Consider the following 19,706-nt stretch of genomic DNA (forward strand, 5'->3'; position numbering starts at 1 on the left):
CCCCTCCACCGATATTTTTAAACAGTGCCCTTCTTTCTTTTTTTTAAACAATTGCCCTTTTTGTCTTAACAAGTCCCGTTTAAAAAAAAACACCACCATCGGCCGTTACAGGTGCCTTGCATTGATCGCGCACTATCATATTGGCCGTTAGTGTTCATAGTCGGTTTTGAACAGCGCCCCCATCGACATATGGTAACCCCCTCCCCCCACACACACACCCAGTAGTGTTTTACTATACTCTCGAGGACAATGCTTTGTCTTTTCCTTTGTCCCTGTCATATAACACTCTCCCATAGACTAAGCACACAAACGCACGACCGAGGACCGATTTCAACAAAAGATGTCTGTCTGTCTGTCCTCGGGGTGTATATAGTTCACGTACACACCCACCCACACACGCATACTCATACTCAATTTTACAGAGGCCAAGCGTCCGGAGAAAAAAGGTGTCTACATTTCAGCACGGATGTACAAGTACCCTTTTCAAGAAATTTACCCCCCCCCCCCATAAAAATGACCTTGCTACGCCACTGCAATCTGTTCCACAATATCAACTATTTAAAGTGTTACGTTTACGTAGATATCCAGCCCTAAAAGTTGGCGCTCTGATGAATTAAGTTTAAATAAAAAAAATATATACTTCGAGCAATAGCCTTATATTGGTTGCAGACCAGCAAATGCAAACTGCCATAGACCTCAGTGATAAATACCCCACTTCTAAAGATCAGGAAAAATACAACAGGTCTCATATAGGTGTTTTAGACACCCATCACATTAAAACTTATATCATCATCTCCCATTTTCTGTTCAATTGTTTTTGGTAATCCGATGACTTTTGGAGAAAATTCCATCCAAAGCTATGTCACCCCTAAAAGTATAAAGCCCATCGCCATCTTGAAAGAAAAATGATGTGTACGCTCGCGCTCCATTAATTTATAGGATCTAAGTTCATAGTCTAAATTTCACAGAAATACTACAGTGGCAGTCCCGATCACGACTTCCGCCTTTTTAAAAAAAACAAAACCCAAGTTTTTGGGCGCCCACAATTAAAATGCTCTAATAACAGCAAAAAATGAGGGCATACATATCGTGATTTGGCCCGCGTAGGGGCCTTCGGCGCGGCCTGCACCCCTAACTTGCTACAGGTTCTTACATGATTGTATACATGTTATTGTTATATACATGTATTGTTTGTTGGTTAGTCCAAGGCTTGGATATTGGAATATTTCTTTTAGTTCAATGTCTGAAAAGTGCTTTGACATACGGTGTATATCAAAGCCAGACCGTCATCTAAAGTTGATCATCGGGTATTTTAGGCCAAAACATTTGAAATCAATGACATTTCAGCATAGTTCAATGTGTAAAAGGAACTTGGCCCTCAGAAACTTTTCTTTTTCCAAACAGGCTACCAGATAAGTCCTGTGGAGACATGGTGCGTTGTTATGACAAACATGCGGGAAAATTCTTCGAGCATTTTGTTGACTGTTTTCTCGGATGTGCACTTTGCCTGGTAATCAATTACCGAAAGAAGGATGCAAAGATCAAGGCCCCTTGAAATTCATCACCCATTGTATTCAAAAATTCACCGTATACCATAGCCAGTCAATTCCTAGATCAGCTATAGGAGGTTTTGGACTTTGCCCAAGAAGTGCAAATTAGTGGATGGGTTTTAGATTCAAAGTGCATGAATTATAGGCAATCTTGTACGTGTTCGCTGAGGCAGTGGGAATAGGTCTGTAGTACATCAAGGCAGCAGTCCCCTTTTTGTTTTTGTCAAGATGAAAACCGAAGGATTATGCTTTCTGCTGGTATGTTCCGCTTTGGCACTGGGGGACATCTGCAAACGTAAGTTGAGAACGTTGATTTTAAGCAGCATTTAGTATCATTCTCCGTTCATTTTGTTCATTCTGTAACACTTATTTCAATGACGTGATTCTTTACAATGTGTATAAATAATTATGTATAAATTACATAAGAAGTACATGCAATATTATATTTGATACGTACACAGTGATTAATAATAAAGTAGAATATTAAATTACATTTAGGTGTAAGGTAAAGCGAAATGCTTTTGTACCCCAACCTATTGACAGACAAACATACATCTAAGGTACCGTAACATGGACATAGGACAAACAAAACACAACGTGAGATAGACAAGACAAGCGTACATTTTGATTTGTTAAGCATGTTCCGCTTAAAATAGATTTAAAGACACAAATGCGGTATTGATCGTTTGGAAGGCTTACAATTTTTGGGGGGGGGGGGGGGGGTGGAAAAAACCGACACAGGCTATTTGGCAATTTTTTTTTTGAGGACGTGCGGAACTTACAGAAATACTGACATACACGAAAGCATTTTGCTAATAGTCATACACAATAAAAATAAATCTTAAAGGTAATACCCTGTGCTCTTCAAACAAATGTTCAAATTTGTATCTGTTGTTTTAACGATTTGTATGTGTTGTTTTTACGATTTGTATGTGTTGTTTTAACGATTTGTATGTGTTGTTTTAACATTTGTATGTGTTGTTTTAACGATTTGTATGTGTTAATTTAACGGGGGGATCTGATTTGAGCGTCTGCAACCCTCTGAAAAGGAATTTCATTTATGAACACTTTCTGCGAGAGCCAAATTATTGTCTGGCAACCAATAAATCGATTTTTGTGAAGACATAATTCAATAACTCAACGTCGTTGGATTTGTTTCTTTCGATGTCTCAATCGAAAAGGAATACCTTATATTTTTGGTCAATAGTAATTGGAAAAAACGAATCTATTTTTCAAAGTGAATCTCGAAAAAAAGCATGGGGAACGCATCATGAGGAAAGCAAGTTTTCTGTCGCTAACGGAAGAGTTAGTACACTCATCTACAAATCATTTTCCATGCATGTTGAACGAATCTTCCATTACACTGGATTTTACTTAAAGGAAGGACTGGCTTTTTCAAGGATTTGTTTTATAAATGAAACCCATGTGTCAATTATTCTGTTCTAGACAGAACATTTTCGTGCAAGATCTGTGTTTAAAGGTCTGTATTTAACTTCAAAGTAGCTTTCAGCATTCGGCAATGTGTTATTCACGGCGATCACAAACATTATCTGCATCCTATTTTCCCCCAGATGTCAAAGTAGTCAACTCATGTGGTATAGCTTTTTTCACTCATGTGATATTTGTTTTCCGTCTTTGATTTTATTCCCCAAAGCAAGTACGAATAAAGCTGAACCTTACAACTAAATGCCATCACAATGAACATGTCAGCCCGAGTCCTAGGCCTAAGATTCTTGAAAATACGACTCAATTTCCCCCAGATTATTGTTAATGGATTGCCCAATAGAGACCTAGGTAAACTTTGATTAATGATGATGTAGTGACAGCAGCACACTTCGGCTAGAAGACACGCTGGCCTTATGTTGACATTAATAAGTTAATCGGTAAACCTGGATTTACATACAAAGTAATGAGCGGTGCTGAAGATGGGACTGATTCGGGCAAACCGGATCGAAGGGCAGTGCCTGCCAGGCAAATTGGAAAACACTTCATGGAGGTCTATTAAAGTAGTCTCGCCTGATAAAGCTGACAAATTTACAAAAGGTTTAAACATTTATAGATCCTAGTAATATTATTTTGATCATGAAATGCTAGTATTAACATCTTTAAGATTTCTAATGGAAATTTTAAAAACAAGTAACATTTTAATGAAGAATAGTATATAACAAATAAGAAAGGTTCTTATTATTTTGATTTTTTAAACTTTTATTCTATTTAATACCGGAGTCTTATATAGCGCACGTATCTACCAGCAATTAGGTACTCAAGGCGCTGGAATTATGTCTATTTGTTAAGACAGGTAAATGATTTATTACCCTTTACCGACATAAAGTCCATTGAAAAATATTTGATCTTTGGTTTATTTCCAATTCGTTAAGACATTCAAAGCCCAAAAGGATGCTCCGTGTTTTCTAAGGGACCATGGATTATTTAGTAAGATGCATGGAAATTCACATAGAATATTTGGGTTGTGAGATTTATTTCATGAACCTCGTAAGAAATATAGATGCTTTGCATTGCCGGTGAGGTGTGTGCTTTTGTTCCACGAGAATAGGCAATAGTGAGATTGTTTCTGCATTCAATAGGGGACGCTGAACAATAGGACAATAGGGTCCCCAATTCCCAAAGGTCCCCAATTTGGCGATGTGCACAAAACATATGGGAGGTCTTCCTAAAAATTAGATTACAAACAAAAGAGGGACATTGGGGGAGGTCTACGATTGCAGGCAAATACACACTTGTATGTGTGTGTTTATTGTTAATGAATTGAAAATCAAAGAAAGGCAAGCCTAGTAATGCTGGTCCCAGAGCACACAGAAATCTATTCAATTGATTCAGTATGGCTATTTACCGGAAGTCTTTTCATGCATCTGATGTATGCAATGGAAAGGATTTAGGCCATTATGAGGGTAATCCTACACAATAGCACTGCCCGGCTTAAGTTCAGCAGTCACCAACAAGGGACTAGCCAAAATATGTTAAAGGTATGGAACGCCAAAGAGGCATTTAATGTGATCATCGAATCGGTGATACACTTTTGCAATCGGTGATGCATATTCACGATCGGTGATGGACTTTCGCGATCGGTGATGAACTTTTACTGGTGATGCATATTCACGATCGGTGATGGACTTTCGCGATCGGTGATGGACTTTTACTGGTGATGCATATTCACGATGCTGAATGCAAACTACTACTGATGTTTTGTATTTGTATCTATATCCAGCTGTGGATCGTCTTCAAGCCGTGAGCCAGTCGTACAAGATCCGTGAGGGCCATGCTATGTTCGGTCTGCTTGGTGCCTGTCCTCCCATGGGAGAAGAACTGGATCAACCGCTGCAGTACCACATCACAGATGACAGTGACGCGCCGGGCGTTAGCTTGCTAGACTCCAGAACGGGGGAGTTTAGTTTTGAGTGAGATTCACATATTTATACTTCAAAAGTTGCATAGTGTCATCCTCTTTTGTATTTTTTTCTTACATTTTGCTAAATACAACTCTTAAAAAATCCATACAGAAAAGATTGTTTACCTTTAATGATATGAACATGCCTCCTCAACAGGAAATAAATAAAACACTTAAACAATAACCACAAAACACTGCCTGGAGCCTTTGTAGACTTTTTATATTGCTTTGATTTACTTCATATTTTTTAATATGATTTATAACTTTTTAATCCAATACATTTGTATGTGGCATTCTCATAATTTGCTTCAAGACCATTATCATGTGCGAAATAGAATTTTTTTGGCATTTATAACTTGTCAGAAACACTTGTAAGAATTTTTTCTTGACCCAACAGGCCTGTCCCTCACTTTGTGGGTGTTGTCAGCTTCACCTATACTGTCGCAGACAGTCGGGGGAGGACCAGCTCTCCAGCCAAAGTGACCATACAAATCCGAGGTGACCCCGCTGAACCGCTGTTGGAGCTGCACAACATCAACGCCGAGGCTGGAACCTACGCACCCATGGGGATGGGCGTGTCTGTAGAAGAGGGGCAGGATGGGGAGGGACTGACGGTGACGTTGTGTAACTGCGATGAGGAGTTCGAGTGCAGCAGGGATACAGGTGTGGTTCCTTGGTTCCTAATCCCTGGTGGATTAATTGGGCACCAAGGAAACCAAGACAACCCCCCCCCCCCCCGCAAAAAAAAAAAAATCACCAGATTTTGTTTTTGGGAACAACTAAAACAGAAGGAGCTGTAATAAACTCATCCCCATTCCCGCAATGGAATTGTGAAATGTTTATGGAAAGAAAAGAAAAATGAAACACTGTACATGACATAAAACTTCCTTTACTTTCCCTTTCATGCAAAGTACCCAAAGAATACAGCTAACTACATTAACAATGAGCCTATGTAGCAGTATTTGTGGGTTCTTCATTTTTCCTAGCTCGTTGTTATTGTGTCCTTACTCTACCTCATGGCTGGGAGCTGGCTGATGGGTTGAGGAGACGCCTGCCCAACGAGGAGTTGAAAAATCTACCAGGCAGTCAGCTACAGAACCTGACACTCAAGTAAGATGAAGTTGGGCCTGCATATCTGAAGTCCTCACGAATCAGCTACAAAATCAGTCACAAGTTACTCGCAAGTCAATAACAAGTCAGTCGTAAGTCAGTCACAAGTCAGTCGTAAGTCAGTCACAAGTCAATCACATCATGAGTTGCATGTCAATCATATCAGTAGCAGACTAGCAATTCAATCACCAGTCAGTCATGGGTCAGTCACAAGTAAGTCACAAGTAAGTTACAAGTAAGTCACAAAGTCACAAGTCTGTCACAAGTCAGTAACAAGTCAGTCACAGGTCAATAACAAGTAAATCACAAGCCAGTCAAAAGTCAAGCACAAGTAAATCACAAGTCCATCAATTCTACAGACAATGTCTTGAAATAAGTGTAACAAAATGCATTTTTTTCATTCCTTGTTACTTGCAACCTGATTTATGATTCACTTATTTCATGGAACTATGCTTCTTGCTGAAGTAAAAATAAACATTTTGAAGAGAACCAATAATTCTGATACTACAGGACTCAAGTGAATTCAGCAGGCCAGCATTGCATCGACGTGCATGCCATCAACTGGAATGTAGCTACTGAAGAACCTCTCCGCGTCAAACGCAAACTCCTCATCAACATCACCCCAACCTCTGCCATGCCCAACGTCGGCCACAGTGAGGAGATATCCAACACTGGTTCCCTGCAGCTAGAGACCAGTGAGGGTCAGGTGATCCAGTTCAAGGGCCTGCATGTTGGGGACAGCGATAACGTGCAGGGGACGTATCGGGTTCGAATCTCGTTAGATCAAGGAGGCACGCTGTGGGTCAAACAAGATGACAGATCAGATGTCATCTTCTTTCCAAAGGTAAATTAACTTCTTCCAAACTTTGGCTAAAAACTCCTTGGTTAGTGCAGTTCACAATAATTTCTATTTCAATAAAATCTTTAATTCTTGGCACCCTTTACCTCAGTAAGAAAAATCACACTGCTTCTTAAAAAGAAACACTTCTTTTCTCAAGGAACAAATTTCTCGTGTGACTCCCAGTTAGAGACAATATCCAAGGAAATGCGAACAAGGATTATTTTCTTCTTTTTAAGAATTTTAAGAAACAATTATTTTGTAACAATACTCTTTTACGTTTTTTTTTTTCTGCCAAGTTCCACTTCCAGGAAGTATGCTATTTTTTATTTGTCTTGAAAAAAACCCCACAGAAATGCCTTATAATTAAATTTTGAATATAAAAACAATTAGATCTGAGAGCTAGACTTTCTACAGCATCTACAACTCAGCCATAAATCTTTCTCTGCTTGTCGACAATTTGTCCCTTGCTTAGAACTTCTTGAAAAAAACCTGAAGTTTTCTTGATATTTTGAAAAGGAAACTGACAGTCCACAGTGGGTGCCACCCAACGGCCACAAGGAATATCACAAGTTGGACCGTTCTGACAACTTCTATGATATGTATGAGCCATACGACACGCAAGCAACAAACAACGGGAAGAAACAACTGTCATTTGTTGGTAAGTTCTTATTGGAATGAAAACACATTCACTTCAATGTTGCTAGTACATATCATTTTGTTGGCAGCCCAATACAGGAACAGGTCCTCACAAGTCCATCGCAATTCATCACAAGTCAATCACAGTCCATCACAAGTCAATCACAGTCCATCACAAGTCAATCACAGTCCATCACAAGTCAATCACAGTCCATCACAAGTCAATCACAGTCCATCACAAGTCATCACAAGTAAATCACAGTCCATCACAACTCAATCACAAGTCATCTCAAGTCGATCACAAGTCATCACAAGTCAATCACAGTCCATCACAAGTCAATCACAGTCCATCACAAGTCATCACAAGTAAATCACAGTCCATCACAAGTCAATCACAGTCCATCACAAGTTAGAACAAGTCCACCACAAGCCCCCCACAAGTCCATCACAGTCCATCACAGTCTATCACAGTCCATCACAAGTCTTCACAAGTCATCACAAGTCTGTCACAAGTCCATCACAAGTCTGTCACAAGTCCATCACAAGTCATCAAACGTCCATCACCAGTCCATCACAAGTCCATCACAAGTCCACCACAAATAATTCCGCTCCAAGTCAAATCACAAGGTATTCTAATGGACTGACAAAAGCATTCGTTTTCCCCCATTTTTCATCCCTAGTAATTACTTGTGACTGGACTCGCGAAATGACATTTGAAGGACTTTTGACAGGAATTATGATTTACTTGTGGTAGATTGGTGATGGGCTAGATTACAATATGCACCACAAATTGGTGGGCATATGTTTCTATAAACGAAAAGTTCTGTAGCAATGAGCACAATTTGTTGTAATTTTACTACCTATAAAGGCTCCTTAGAAGGCATTAACCACGTCCTGACCAGCATGGTGTACGTCCCCTGGTGCCCCCACTGGCCAACTCCGCCCAACTGGAATCTCCCAGAATCCTCCTGGATGGATCCGTCCAATCACGATCAACTGATGAGTGATGATCCTCTCAAGCCTGCCATCTGGCCGCAGTGGTACAAAAAATAATACTACAATTACTAATTTTTAAAAACTATTTTCATTTAATACTAAAAATGAAACTTAACCACACAACTCAGTTTTAGAGTTAACAGACAGATTAAATGGCCTCCGATTAAATCCAAGTTGATTAACCACCAGTCTCATGCATCTTTAATATATACTTTAGAACTACAACTTCAAATTTTTGCAGTTTATATTCAACCATACAGTGTCACCTACAGATCAGTAAACTGCAAAGTTGCATATGGAATACTGTCTAATTCAAATTTCTGAATAAAACTAGTTGTAGTCAAGTCCTGGTAAGTACTCAAAAGTCAATCATAAGCCACATGAGAAACGCTCAAATGAACTTTGGCAAAAGCTTGAATTTTGTCATTAGTCATCCCCTGTTACTTGTGACTGTACCTTTTGAATTGACTTTGTAAATTATTTCACTTGTGATTGAGTTGACTTCAACTCTTTCAATAAGAATACCCTTGATCATTTTGCTGTCCAGGTATCCACGTTTCTGGTACCCCTTCCCACGCAAGAGTTGGACCTGGTGGCCCCGCGTGCTACCCCCCTGGTGGCTCAATCAGACCTGCTCAGACTGGACCAGCCACGTCCATTTAGAAATGCACGAAATCACGCCAGAAACCTGCGACGCAGAGAAAGACGATGTGGTGCAGTGGGATGCTGATATCCACGTGAAAGCGCGGGGATCTCAACCTAAAAGTCTCATCACAGAGTAAGGGAAAGAGACTTAGCCTTTATTTTCCCGCTGATTTTTCTTGCTGATCTGTAAAACCCTTCTCGTTTATTGAAAGGTGTCCTGGTAGGTTGCTATCAATTGCAAGCCCAAGAGTACATAAACAAGAATCTGTAATCATAAACCTTTTGAGGACCACTTGACTAGAAGTGTCGGAAACTTAGGCTTAAATGGCCAAAGCAGTTGCAGTCTAGTAGCCAGCGTTTTCAACCTTCTGTTTTGCTTTCAGTCAAGTCCGAGTTCAAAAAGGCTACTTATGAGGGCACTAATAATCCTGCTTGTTCAGTCCTCACAGATTAGGTGCTTGGGCTCAAATTCAATACTGACAAATAATTAAAAATACGCAGGGATTTAGAAAAGGGCACGACAGAAGACAGAGACGGAAGGATCAAACATGCTCTGCCAAACTTTAATTTACCTCATATATGTCACCCCTCCACAGCAACCTGTTCACCTATTTCTCGCCGGATGACAATTCTTTCTTGTTGAAAAATCTGTACATTCGCTCCAAGGAGGAGACGTTCCAACTGAAGTTCACTCTGGAAGTGGTAGAAAAGCAGGTAGGATATTACATTAATGGAGACACAACATGTTTCAGAGCTGAACTGTAGGAGGAATAATTAATTGAGTTATTTGAAATGATATCCACGGAAACATTGGAAAAGTTTGTACATTTACAGACAACACAAGTCAGACCTAGTAACACCGGTCCAAGAGCATACAAACTTTGAGTCAATTGATTCAGAATTCACTGGAAGTCTTTTCATGCATCAATGTACAATGAGCCGGATTAAGTCCATTCATTGGCATTACAGGGTAATCTTCCACAGCCTGCACAATAGGAAAAAGTGTACGGGGCTGACTATGGATTTAATTGCCTTAAATAGATGGAATTAAAACGATAAAAAATTACTTTCTGGCTCGTATATGTGCTCATTACCTGTAGCGGGTGATATTTTGAGACAGTACATCAGCTCTAGGTTGAAACAGTTAATGGAAATGAAGTTATTACATTTTAAAGACAATTTTGTTGATTATTTCATTTTCCCAGCTTGGAACCATTGAAAACACGGATACCAACAAGCCTTCGTTTACTTGCACCAGCGTGCCTGACTGCAATGACAAACTCCAGAAAATCCAGGTCAATCTTTTTGAAGGCACCGAGATGGCATGTAATGTCACCATAGAGGTAAGGGATGCAAATGACCAGTGGGCTATCATGTCTTCAGATGTTCACAAAAATAAAAAGTTGTTTTTAAAAAAAAAGTGACACACTGATTTGCAGTACAAGATATTCAAAAAACAGAACCCCCTTTCACAATAAGAATTCAACATGACTTCTACACGGGTCCGGCGCTTCTACATGAGTGAAATCCAACACTGGTCAGGACGAGGGTTTAGAGGCTCTACCTCGGTAGAAAACCTAAAATCTACTGCCGACATGTGTACTCACCAGTATATGTGTGAATGGTATGCCCTGCCTACCCATGTTTGATGGAAAGGGGTTTTGCTTACGATGGACCTGTTTTGATTTCAGCTAGGTAGGCCAGACGAGTGTAAAAAGGCCTGTTGAGGCCAACTCTTGCTCTGGCCTAGTGGTTTGGAACGCTGAATTTAATTGTGGTCTGCTGGTAATCATGCAGGTTGTGGGTTCGAGTCCAGCCTGGGGTTATGGTGCGTGTGCCCTTGAGAGTAGATGGGTACCTGAGAGGGCAGAGTTGGTGACTTTGAGAGGTTGATTACGGCAAAGAGCACGGAAATGGCTGCCTACCAGCCGTGTATGCTCCCCAGGGAGTTGAGAAGGTTTCAGTAGTGTTTGCCCATTGAACAGGGGTAATAATAATTGTAAAGCGCTTTTATCGATACCCTGTTTAAAAGCGCTTATTAATGCCCGTTATTATTATTATAAACACTTTGTGGATGTATACCATGTTGTGATTCCCTTTTATTCCTTATTCATCAGATACGTATGTATCAAGAAGACTCTGACAGGCTATCTGACTACATGATGCTATGGGCTTACAAGACGCTGCCAGAATGTATCAACTACCTGTACAATGATCCCGACACTACCATTGAGCCATCAGGGGACCGCATCACCATGTGGCAGGGGGAGACGGTGCCACTAGACCTCCGCTACTCCACCTCTGCAGTACCCGAGAGAACTGGTACCTGAGCTTATTTATCAATCCAAGCATGCTGTCAGTGAACACTAACAGGGCCCCCTTCAATGGCGAAAACATTGTGTTAGCTATTGTTCAGATAAACCGTAGAGCATTCGCCATTGAAGGTAGCTGCTGTGAATATGCAATGATAGTGTGTTCGGATGGTATACCTGATTTGGGGGGGGGGGTTTAGGTTGGCATAGCTGTACTTTCCTAATCTTGGACTTCTGTAGTCTGGGTTGAAATCCTACTTGGAGCTACTTGATTCCATGTGTTTCCCTGGCCTGGGTGGTTTTGAAAGTGTTAACATTTACTGTTGTAAAATACTGAGAAAGATGCACAGCTTATTTTTGCCTATCGGTTGCCTAGCTGCATAAAGTTGGAGAAGATATATGGTCCATAAATCCTTGTTGATACTTTATGGAACTCAATGTACAAGATAAACTCAAAATTAAGATGAAAAAAATCACATTACAATATGTAACTGCTAAGGTGTCTTACAGCATTGTAATTTAAACTTGCAGTCAGATGACTGCTCCGCAAAATATGACTTAAAGCGATTCACCTTATCTACAAATGCTTGTATTGGAATTTTTTTCCTACATTTGATTGCCTAAATAGGAATCCTTCACACTGTCATCTACGCCGATCATGGTCTGGTCACAGTCTCCGCGCCCGATGGACTGCGTGTCTACATGGACCACATGGGCCAACATGACCGTATACCGACCTATCTCTGCATCTCCGGCCCGACAGATATGGTACTAGAAGCGCTTCTGAGTGCCAAATTCACGCCCTTCAAAAACTTCCGGGGGGAGGCGACAGTGAAAGTCGACTATACTGTGCCGTTTACTGCGCTCTTGAAAACCTACGGAGTAGGTGAGTTGATGTATAGTGATGGTTGATGCTTGTGTGGCTATCATGAGATGAAAATGTCAAAACAGTTCAAAACTCTCACACAAGACTTGACACCGTTTAACTTCTGTCCACTAACCATGTGCAATGCAGCCAGTGAGTCCGTCTTTCATGGAGGCAAAATTGCACCCTTTATCTTCAAACAACTTTTAATCCTCGATTCTGATTGGTTGATTTTTTGCAAAAGTGTAGCATTATCCCATAAACCATGGTCCATATCGTACTCCACGTTTCACGTTATTCTAAGATTTATATGCGCCATTCCTGCTGCACACACGTTTAAAAGTTCATGTACAGCACCAGCATGTGTGGTCAAGTTTGCTTGAAGAATTTGTTACCCCACTCATGCCTGATACACAAAAAAAGTAGTGTGTCTCTATTCCTCACGGCATATGGGACACAGACACGCTACAATATTCCGTGTTTCACATACTTGAATGGGATAACTAATAATTGACCTATCAAGTTGATGCAGCTTGTGAAATATTGTCCAATTACATGATATACAAATTGATGCGGACCGCGCAAAATCTTAGACAAACAAAACTTAGTGTTCAAAAACACCATAGGGTTGTCTAAGGGGCGTTGCTAACTCGCAAACGGCCATAGGTCAATACCATAGTTCCCTTGATGAAACTGTTCCCATCTGCTTCTACCTCCAGTTATAAGGCCCCCTATGAGAAGGGCACTGGTGACCTTCGAGGTGGTCAACGGTGACCGGCCCTACTTCCCTCTGCTGGAGATGCCATCCAAGGTCTGTATGTCAGAGAGTGACCTACAGCCACTGGACATGATGAGGATCGAGGGACGTTACAAGGAGGATGAGGCGGTCACTCTGTCCATGGTGGCCCTCAAGGGAAGCCTCATCATGGAAAAGTCCAGGATAGCTGAGCTTTGTAAGTAGGATATCTGAAGGTTTTTATTAGTAAATGCCTCCCCTCTCAGCCCTTCTGGCCAATTTCTTGGCACTGTGTTATAAAAGGAAGCACATGTGCTAAGTTCAGCAAAAAATAAGATTTTAAAAAGTATAAACTATTGAGGGTTTGCGGTCATGTGGAAGAATCTCTTTTGAGAAGATGTGTGGTTCTGAAAAGAACCAGTTTCACAACCAACCGGTTCTTTACAGAACCACACATCTTCTCAATAGAGATTCTTCCACATGGTGTTATCACAAACCATCACTAATAGCAGAAAAGTTGTGCTTACTTTTAAATGGATTGTTTAATTGCATTAACTACTGGGATGCAGCAGTACTGAAATCATTGCTTTCAAACTGCTGGTTCACACTCAGCACGGAAGCAAACACAAATATGTGAATTTATAACTTCACAGCAAGTTTTCATATGCTGCAAAATGGCGCATAATGAACATGCTTCAACTCCACTAGAAAAGTTGAGTAAAATTTGGCAGAAAAGTAGTGCTTATACCTTTTTTTTAAAAGTACATAAATGTGCTAAGCAATATTTTGCTTGCTAGCATTTCCATGAAATGGGGCCCAGAGGGCAAAAGTTCCTTTGCAAAAAGAACTTCAAATCTTACATTCTATTATCCTTAAGCAGTGGCGTAGCCAAGGGGGGGGGGGGGGGGGGGGCGTGGGGCGTGACAGCCCCCCCATGAAACCTTGTCACCCCCCCAGTCGCCCCCCCCACCTGAGATTTTGAGTTTCTAAAAAAATTATCATTGATCTACATGACGCCCCCCATGAAATGTTCCAACCCCCCCAGCCCCCCCCCACTGAAAAATTCCTGGCTACGCCACTGTCCTTAAGGAGAAGTTTTTAAAACATACCACGTGAAGTGGATATAACTCTTAAAAGTTAGAGTAGATCATTTGCAGCTATCCAAAAAGTAACTGTCGACATTATTATTTGTTGAAAATCTTACATGATTTAAAGATGGGGATGGCAATAAAATTCCTGTGAAATTATTCTTTCTGGCATGCTGTCATTTTGAAGAAAACAATAAAACAAGACCATTTCCAAAGAGGTGTCAAGTGACGAATTGTTTTGAAATTTTCGTTGGTAGTTGGTTTGTAATTCAGTGAATTCTTGAATGGGTGTGCACAAGCGTTGACACGATGCACACGTGCACGCGGTTGCTATTATTCGTCGGTTCAGTGCGTGACATCGTGTAGCTGCAATTGGCTGATTGAGAACGTGTCCCAGATGCTAAATCAGCATCTGACTTCAGGCGCAATTCAAAACATATATCGGCAACTTTTGAATTGAAATCAAGATCCTAGAATATGGTTTCTTGGGATAGACAGCAGTGGCAGAGCTAAAAATTCATCAGGTTAGGTGTTAAGCACCCTTCTTTAGATTTTGAGCATTTCATTTCATTCAAACAAAAAATTGGCACAAATGACGAGTGATCTACCCTACCTTAAAAAAAGAAAGAAGTGTTCTATTAAGAAGAACCAGCATTATTGAAGCGTAGTATCGGTCAGTTTGCACCAACTGTCATCCAAATAGAGCACCATTAGATTAATTCTAGAAAGTCCACTCACCCTGACCACAGATGATTGTCCTAAGCAGACTGACGTGGGTTCAGGGGCATGCATAGAGGAGTGCAGCTTCCACACTGCCTGCCCAGGTAGCCAGATGTGCTGCTATCAAGGCTGTGCTAGAGTCTGCACTGAACCACAGAAGGGTGAGTTGAAAGAAATACTGGGCAAAGAAAACCATGCTTCTTTTTCCTCCATTTTTTTTTATTTGTTGGATAATTTGAAGTTTAAAGGCCAATTCATAGTCCACATGAAAGCGAAAGTGAAGTGAATTTCTGACGTCGACAATGAAAGTTTCATTATGAATGTTCACCATGACCCTAACAAATTCCTATGAACTGGCCTTTAATTTGTTGCTGTTTTCACAGAAGGAACGCCATGTGGATTTTTCTTTCCTTAAAATTATTAATTCTGACATTTTGTAAAAGTGACACTTTTGGCAAGGAAGGTGGCAGTCATTGAAGCATTTGTGATGTAACTTTTGATCTTTTCTTTTTATCTGCCAGTTGCTACGATTGAATCTCACACCCCACGAAACGTCAACATCCACGGCAACATTAGCACCATCAACCGCGTGCTGGAAGCAGAAAACGTATGGTACCTAGCCAAACCCTGCCAGACAGATGACGCAGGGGAGATAGTGACAGACAGGGTGATAGAGACCCAGGAAGATGTCATCAGGATTGAGGTGAGAATGGAGAGAAGAAATTGGGTGAAAAAGTTTACCCTTACAAATTTGGATCCGTCCACACCTGACATATATCTGCATTACGGTGTAAAGGTCTAATATGCTTGAGCATGTGCGTATAATGATGCCATTTTGGTGGCATAAACAGATTCTGTTAATTTTTGTATGAAAGTAAAGTTACTAAACTGCTTAATTGAATGGGATTTTCCAGTGTTTATACGTACCACAGACATATAAATGCATAGCCTGCCAGTAGCAGGCGCAAAACCGTTGTAATGAAAATCGTGGGCAATGAAGCCAGAGTTGAGGCGTGTTCTTACTCACATCGCGTATTATGTGTTTACCTTGCTCATCTCTGTACGTACGTATACATGTATGTATCCTTGCTCCTGGAATTTGTACAGCTGATGAGTAAAGATTTTTTAGGTAAATTATACGAGAGTGACGACAGGTAATGCCTGTCTCTAAGCATACTTCATAAGTGAAAAGAAACAAATAAGTAAAAAATTACATATCTAGCTCATTTTAAAGAAATTTCACGGACGGAAATATTCAACCATGCGTAAAACGTCTACGAAATTTTGATTGAGTCAAGAGCCATCACCACCACAAATTCCTGACTTTGTTTTCAGTGGGAGCTGTACTCCGTCTATGTGTTTATACGTCTGTGGTTTGTACTAAAAAATAGGCATATTGATACAGAGCTCTCATTGGCTAAAAATCTGGCCATTTACCTGATGATTATATGAATGTGATGTTGTTGCAGATCATTCCGGCTCGTAATCCTGAGGGAGATTCTGTCTTTGGTAGTCTGTTTGTCCATATTAGCTGCACACCACCGGTGGAAAAACCATCAGCTCCTGGTACGTAACACTCAGAGCCAATGTCCTTCTGCTGTATGAATCAAAGTTACAAGCATTAAACCTTCATGACAAGTCAGTCATAAGAAAATGTTACACCGCAGTCATTTGAGTGGTTTATAGCTTCACTTGACTTGCGGTGTGATTTGTAACGGACTTTCAATAAAATGACTTTCAGTACAACTTTGGAAGTGGCTGACGTAAATGGTAATATTGGATATTGTCCTTCAATGACATAGTTTAATACGTCATGAAAAACAACTTGAAAATGTGATCTCCTGCTTACTGGTGTAGATGCACCACTCGAACTGTAATGTGACTCGAACTGATACTTGTAAGCTTACAGAGGCACTCATTTATGTTGAACACATCGTGTCAGCTAATGATCAGAATAATGGTCACACGGATCAGTTACTTAATAGCCGGCAGTACGTATGTACAAGCAGTGTACAGATCTTCAGCGCCCAGTGGTGTAAGCTTTGTCCGTCGTTTTGGTGTAACTAAACCAGTGCCAACATGGTACTACCTTTAGCAGACCTTGCTAGTTGTTTTATTTGATGCTTCTTTCTTGACAACACAGCTGAGGAAGCAGAGTCATCAGAATGTCGTGAGGAGTGGGGGGCGTGGCTTGACTGCCAGTTGACGGAGGGGATGATATGTGGACGAGGGTCACAGGTCCAACAGGGACGGTGTGGGGTGGAGGAGCTGAGGCAGGAAAGGCCATGCATGATCTGTGGTAAGTGACAAAAATTAGAATCTCATTACATAAACGCCATAGTTTTGTGTGAGGTGTTCTCGTCTATACAGACATAATGCTCCTTTGCGTACTTCAGGGACCACACATTGGCAGATCTGTGGGGGGAAGGGGGGGGGGGTGGGACAGGGGGCCTGCCCCCCCCCCCCCCCGGTTTTTGTTGTTGTTGTAAACATAACACATGACCATTCTAGACCAATTACATGATAATATCCAATTTAAGAACTCACAGAATATATGATTCACATATGATCATGATGCCTTATAGTACAGTAATAATACGTCATAGTATGTGGTAAAAAGATAAGTTATGTATCACAAAAAGTGGTATCACTGCAAACAAACTGAAAACCCTTCCCTTTTGAAAAATAATTTAAAAAACAGGATGCGCACCTGTGGAGGGGATCCTGGCTGATCTAAGCGGTCACATGCAAGGCTGTACCTCAGATCTTCCCATCAAGAGATGCCCTACAGGCTGCGATGTCGACATCCACCATTCTGAGATTCAGTCCTTCCATTGCACTGGCTCCTCAACCAGTGAGGATTCCGATGTGACTCCGCAAGACCGCAACGTCCAGAAAACCAAGAGGATTGAGGTCCATGATAGCTGCGTCTGCAGTGCCTGCCTGACTTATGAATAAGAAGAGAATATTAACATGATTGCTCAACGCATCAACATTTGCATGACCATAATTGTATTCATTTAATGAAAACTTTGTGACCAAATCTTACAAAACAATCTTTGTAACATCAGTTTTTCATGATCATACTTCTGAAATTGATAATTGAATCAATCTTTGAAGGAATTGTCAAAGGTGATCATAATTCAGAGGAAAAAATTAAATTAAACCAAAACTTTATATTTTTTTGTAATTATGAATGTTGTTACTTCATTCATTGAACTATATTTGCATGTTATTCATAAACACTGAACATCAATAAGACGCTAGTAAATATATTATGCACATATTTCCATTGTAAGCTGTTCATCTAAATTAAGCCATCTGAGTTGTCTGTAGCCTTTGGAAATTCATCTTTGGAAAATAAAACTAATTGGAAATTCAAGTTCGAAGAATGAACAACGGGATATTTCATGGTCAAGTTTTGGGGAAAATCCAGCCATTTTGGTACCAACTGGTACCTACACTTCATTAAAAAACGTATGAGAATAATTAAATACAAGAAGCTATATCTTACCACAAAGATTTTCACCATGTCTTCAGCGATAATATTTGGAGGAATAATTGAGGTTGAATGAGGTTGATTTAGGGGGTTTTGTGAAATTTGGCTGTTAAATGTTATTACTTAGCAGCACCATGGCATGTATCTTTAGGTGAATTTGTGTGTGCTATAAAAAATGAAACACGAAGTAACAAGCGCAATTTGTGTGACATTATGATACTTCAGTTGATTGTATTAATGTGAAATTATTCTAGATTGACGAAATTACAGCATTTGAGGCACCATGTAACAAACTATGCTTTAACTTATGAGTTATTGAGAGTAATAATAATACACTATTGAATTTGAAACCTCTTAAAATCCAAGAGTTTGTATTGATAAATGATACCATAAGCTTATAGAACTATCACAAATAAACAGCATTTAGAATTTTGTTTACATTAACTCTATACCAGACTAGATGGCAATTGTGACATTTAATATGTAATTCATTTTTACTCCTAAGTTTGAATTTTTTTACATTTTGCTTTGCTTTCTGAAATGTTGATATTGTAAGTTTTTTTTAAGCAATCTAAACTTTTTGTTGTCCGACACTTTGATTAATTGTTATCTAAATTATTTGACAATTTTTTTGTTATACATCTAATCACAGCTTTTGTGTGCCAGCAATAAAAATGAACCAACACTTATATCCCTTAAATATGTCATGCACGTTGAATTCTTCTTATTGCTGTCAATTTCTTTCAGAGTTTGAACTGACAACATCCAAAACCAGGTGAACCATACAAAAGAACACAATATTCACTCTGTCACTGTTATATTGTCCATGTGTACTTGGCTGTAATAAGAAATTCTGCAAAAACTGCCAACAGTAAAGGTTAACAAAAAACCTGTTTGTTCAGGGGAGAGCGTTTACAGCAAAAACATGCCACTCACAGAAGGACACACAAAGACACTGCTTCTCAAGGTAATTTCATATATTTCTCGAATAATCCACATGGTTAGGAAAATAGAAAAGTACAGTTTTAACACAGTTAATGATTGCAATAGAAAAGTTCTGTTACGCAAAACCTGCAATAGTACAATAGTATAACAAAGCACGTAATTGTAAAGCTGGTCACAAAGCACACATATGCTTATACAAATATTGAGTGGCTCAGAGTGGAGTGGGAGGAATATTATTGCAAGGTAAAATCTGGACTTTTTTGTTTCACGAGGCGAAGCCGAGTGATATGGAAAAGTAGGTCAGTTATATAAATCACAACTGATTCAGAATGGCTTTTCACCGGAAGTTTTTCACGC

The 19,706-nt window shown here is 40.0% G+C and overlaps 1 protein-coding gene across 1 annotated transcript; it reads left to right on the forward strand.

Annotated features, from left to right (window-relative positions):
- Nucleotides 1-1,778: 1,778 nt before the first annotated feature.
- Nucleotides 1,779-19,115, forward strand: LOC119736922. The gene is made up of 18 exons (XM_038210950.1): nucleotides 1,779-1,845; nucleotides 4,777-4,966; nucleotides 5,354-5,619; nucleotides 5,943-6,066; nucleotides 6,577-6,910; nucleotides 7,424-7,565; nucleotides 8,412-8,583; nucleotides 9,087-9,317; nucleotides 9,781-9,898; nucleotides 10,390-10,527; nucleotides 11,302-11,506; nucleotides 12,125-12,382; nucleotides 13,081-13,314; nucleotides 14,935-15,066; nucleotides 15,427-15,608; nucleotides 16,375-16,471; nucleotides 17,049-17,204; nucleotides 17,607-19,115. The coding sequence occupies exons 1-18, from the start codon at nucleotides 1,779-1,781 to the stop codon at nucleotides 17,861-17,863; spliced, it is 3,303 nt and encodes a 1,100-aa protein (XP_038066878.1). The 3' UTR covers nucleotides 17,864-19,115.
- The last annotated feature ends 591 nt before the right edge of the window (nucleotides 19,116-19,706 follow it).

This window comes from Patiria miniata, unplaced genomic scaffold, assembly GCF_015706575.1.
Source record: "Patiria miniata isolate m_02_andy unplaced genomic scaffold, ASM1570657v1 HiC_scaffold_3, whole genome shotgun sequence".
In the NCBI taxonomy this organism is placed as follows: domain Eukaryota; kingdom Metazoa; phylum Echinodermata; class Asteroidea; order Valvatida; family Asterinidae; genus Patiria; species Patiria miniata.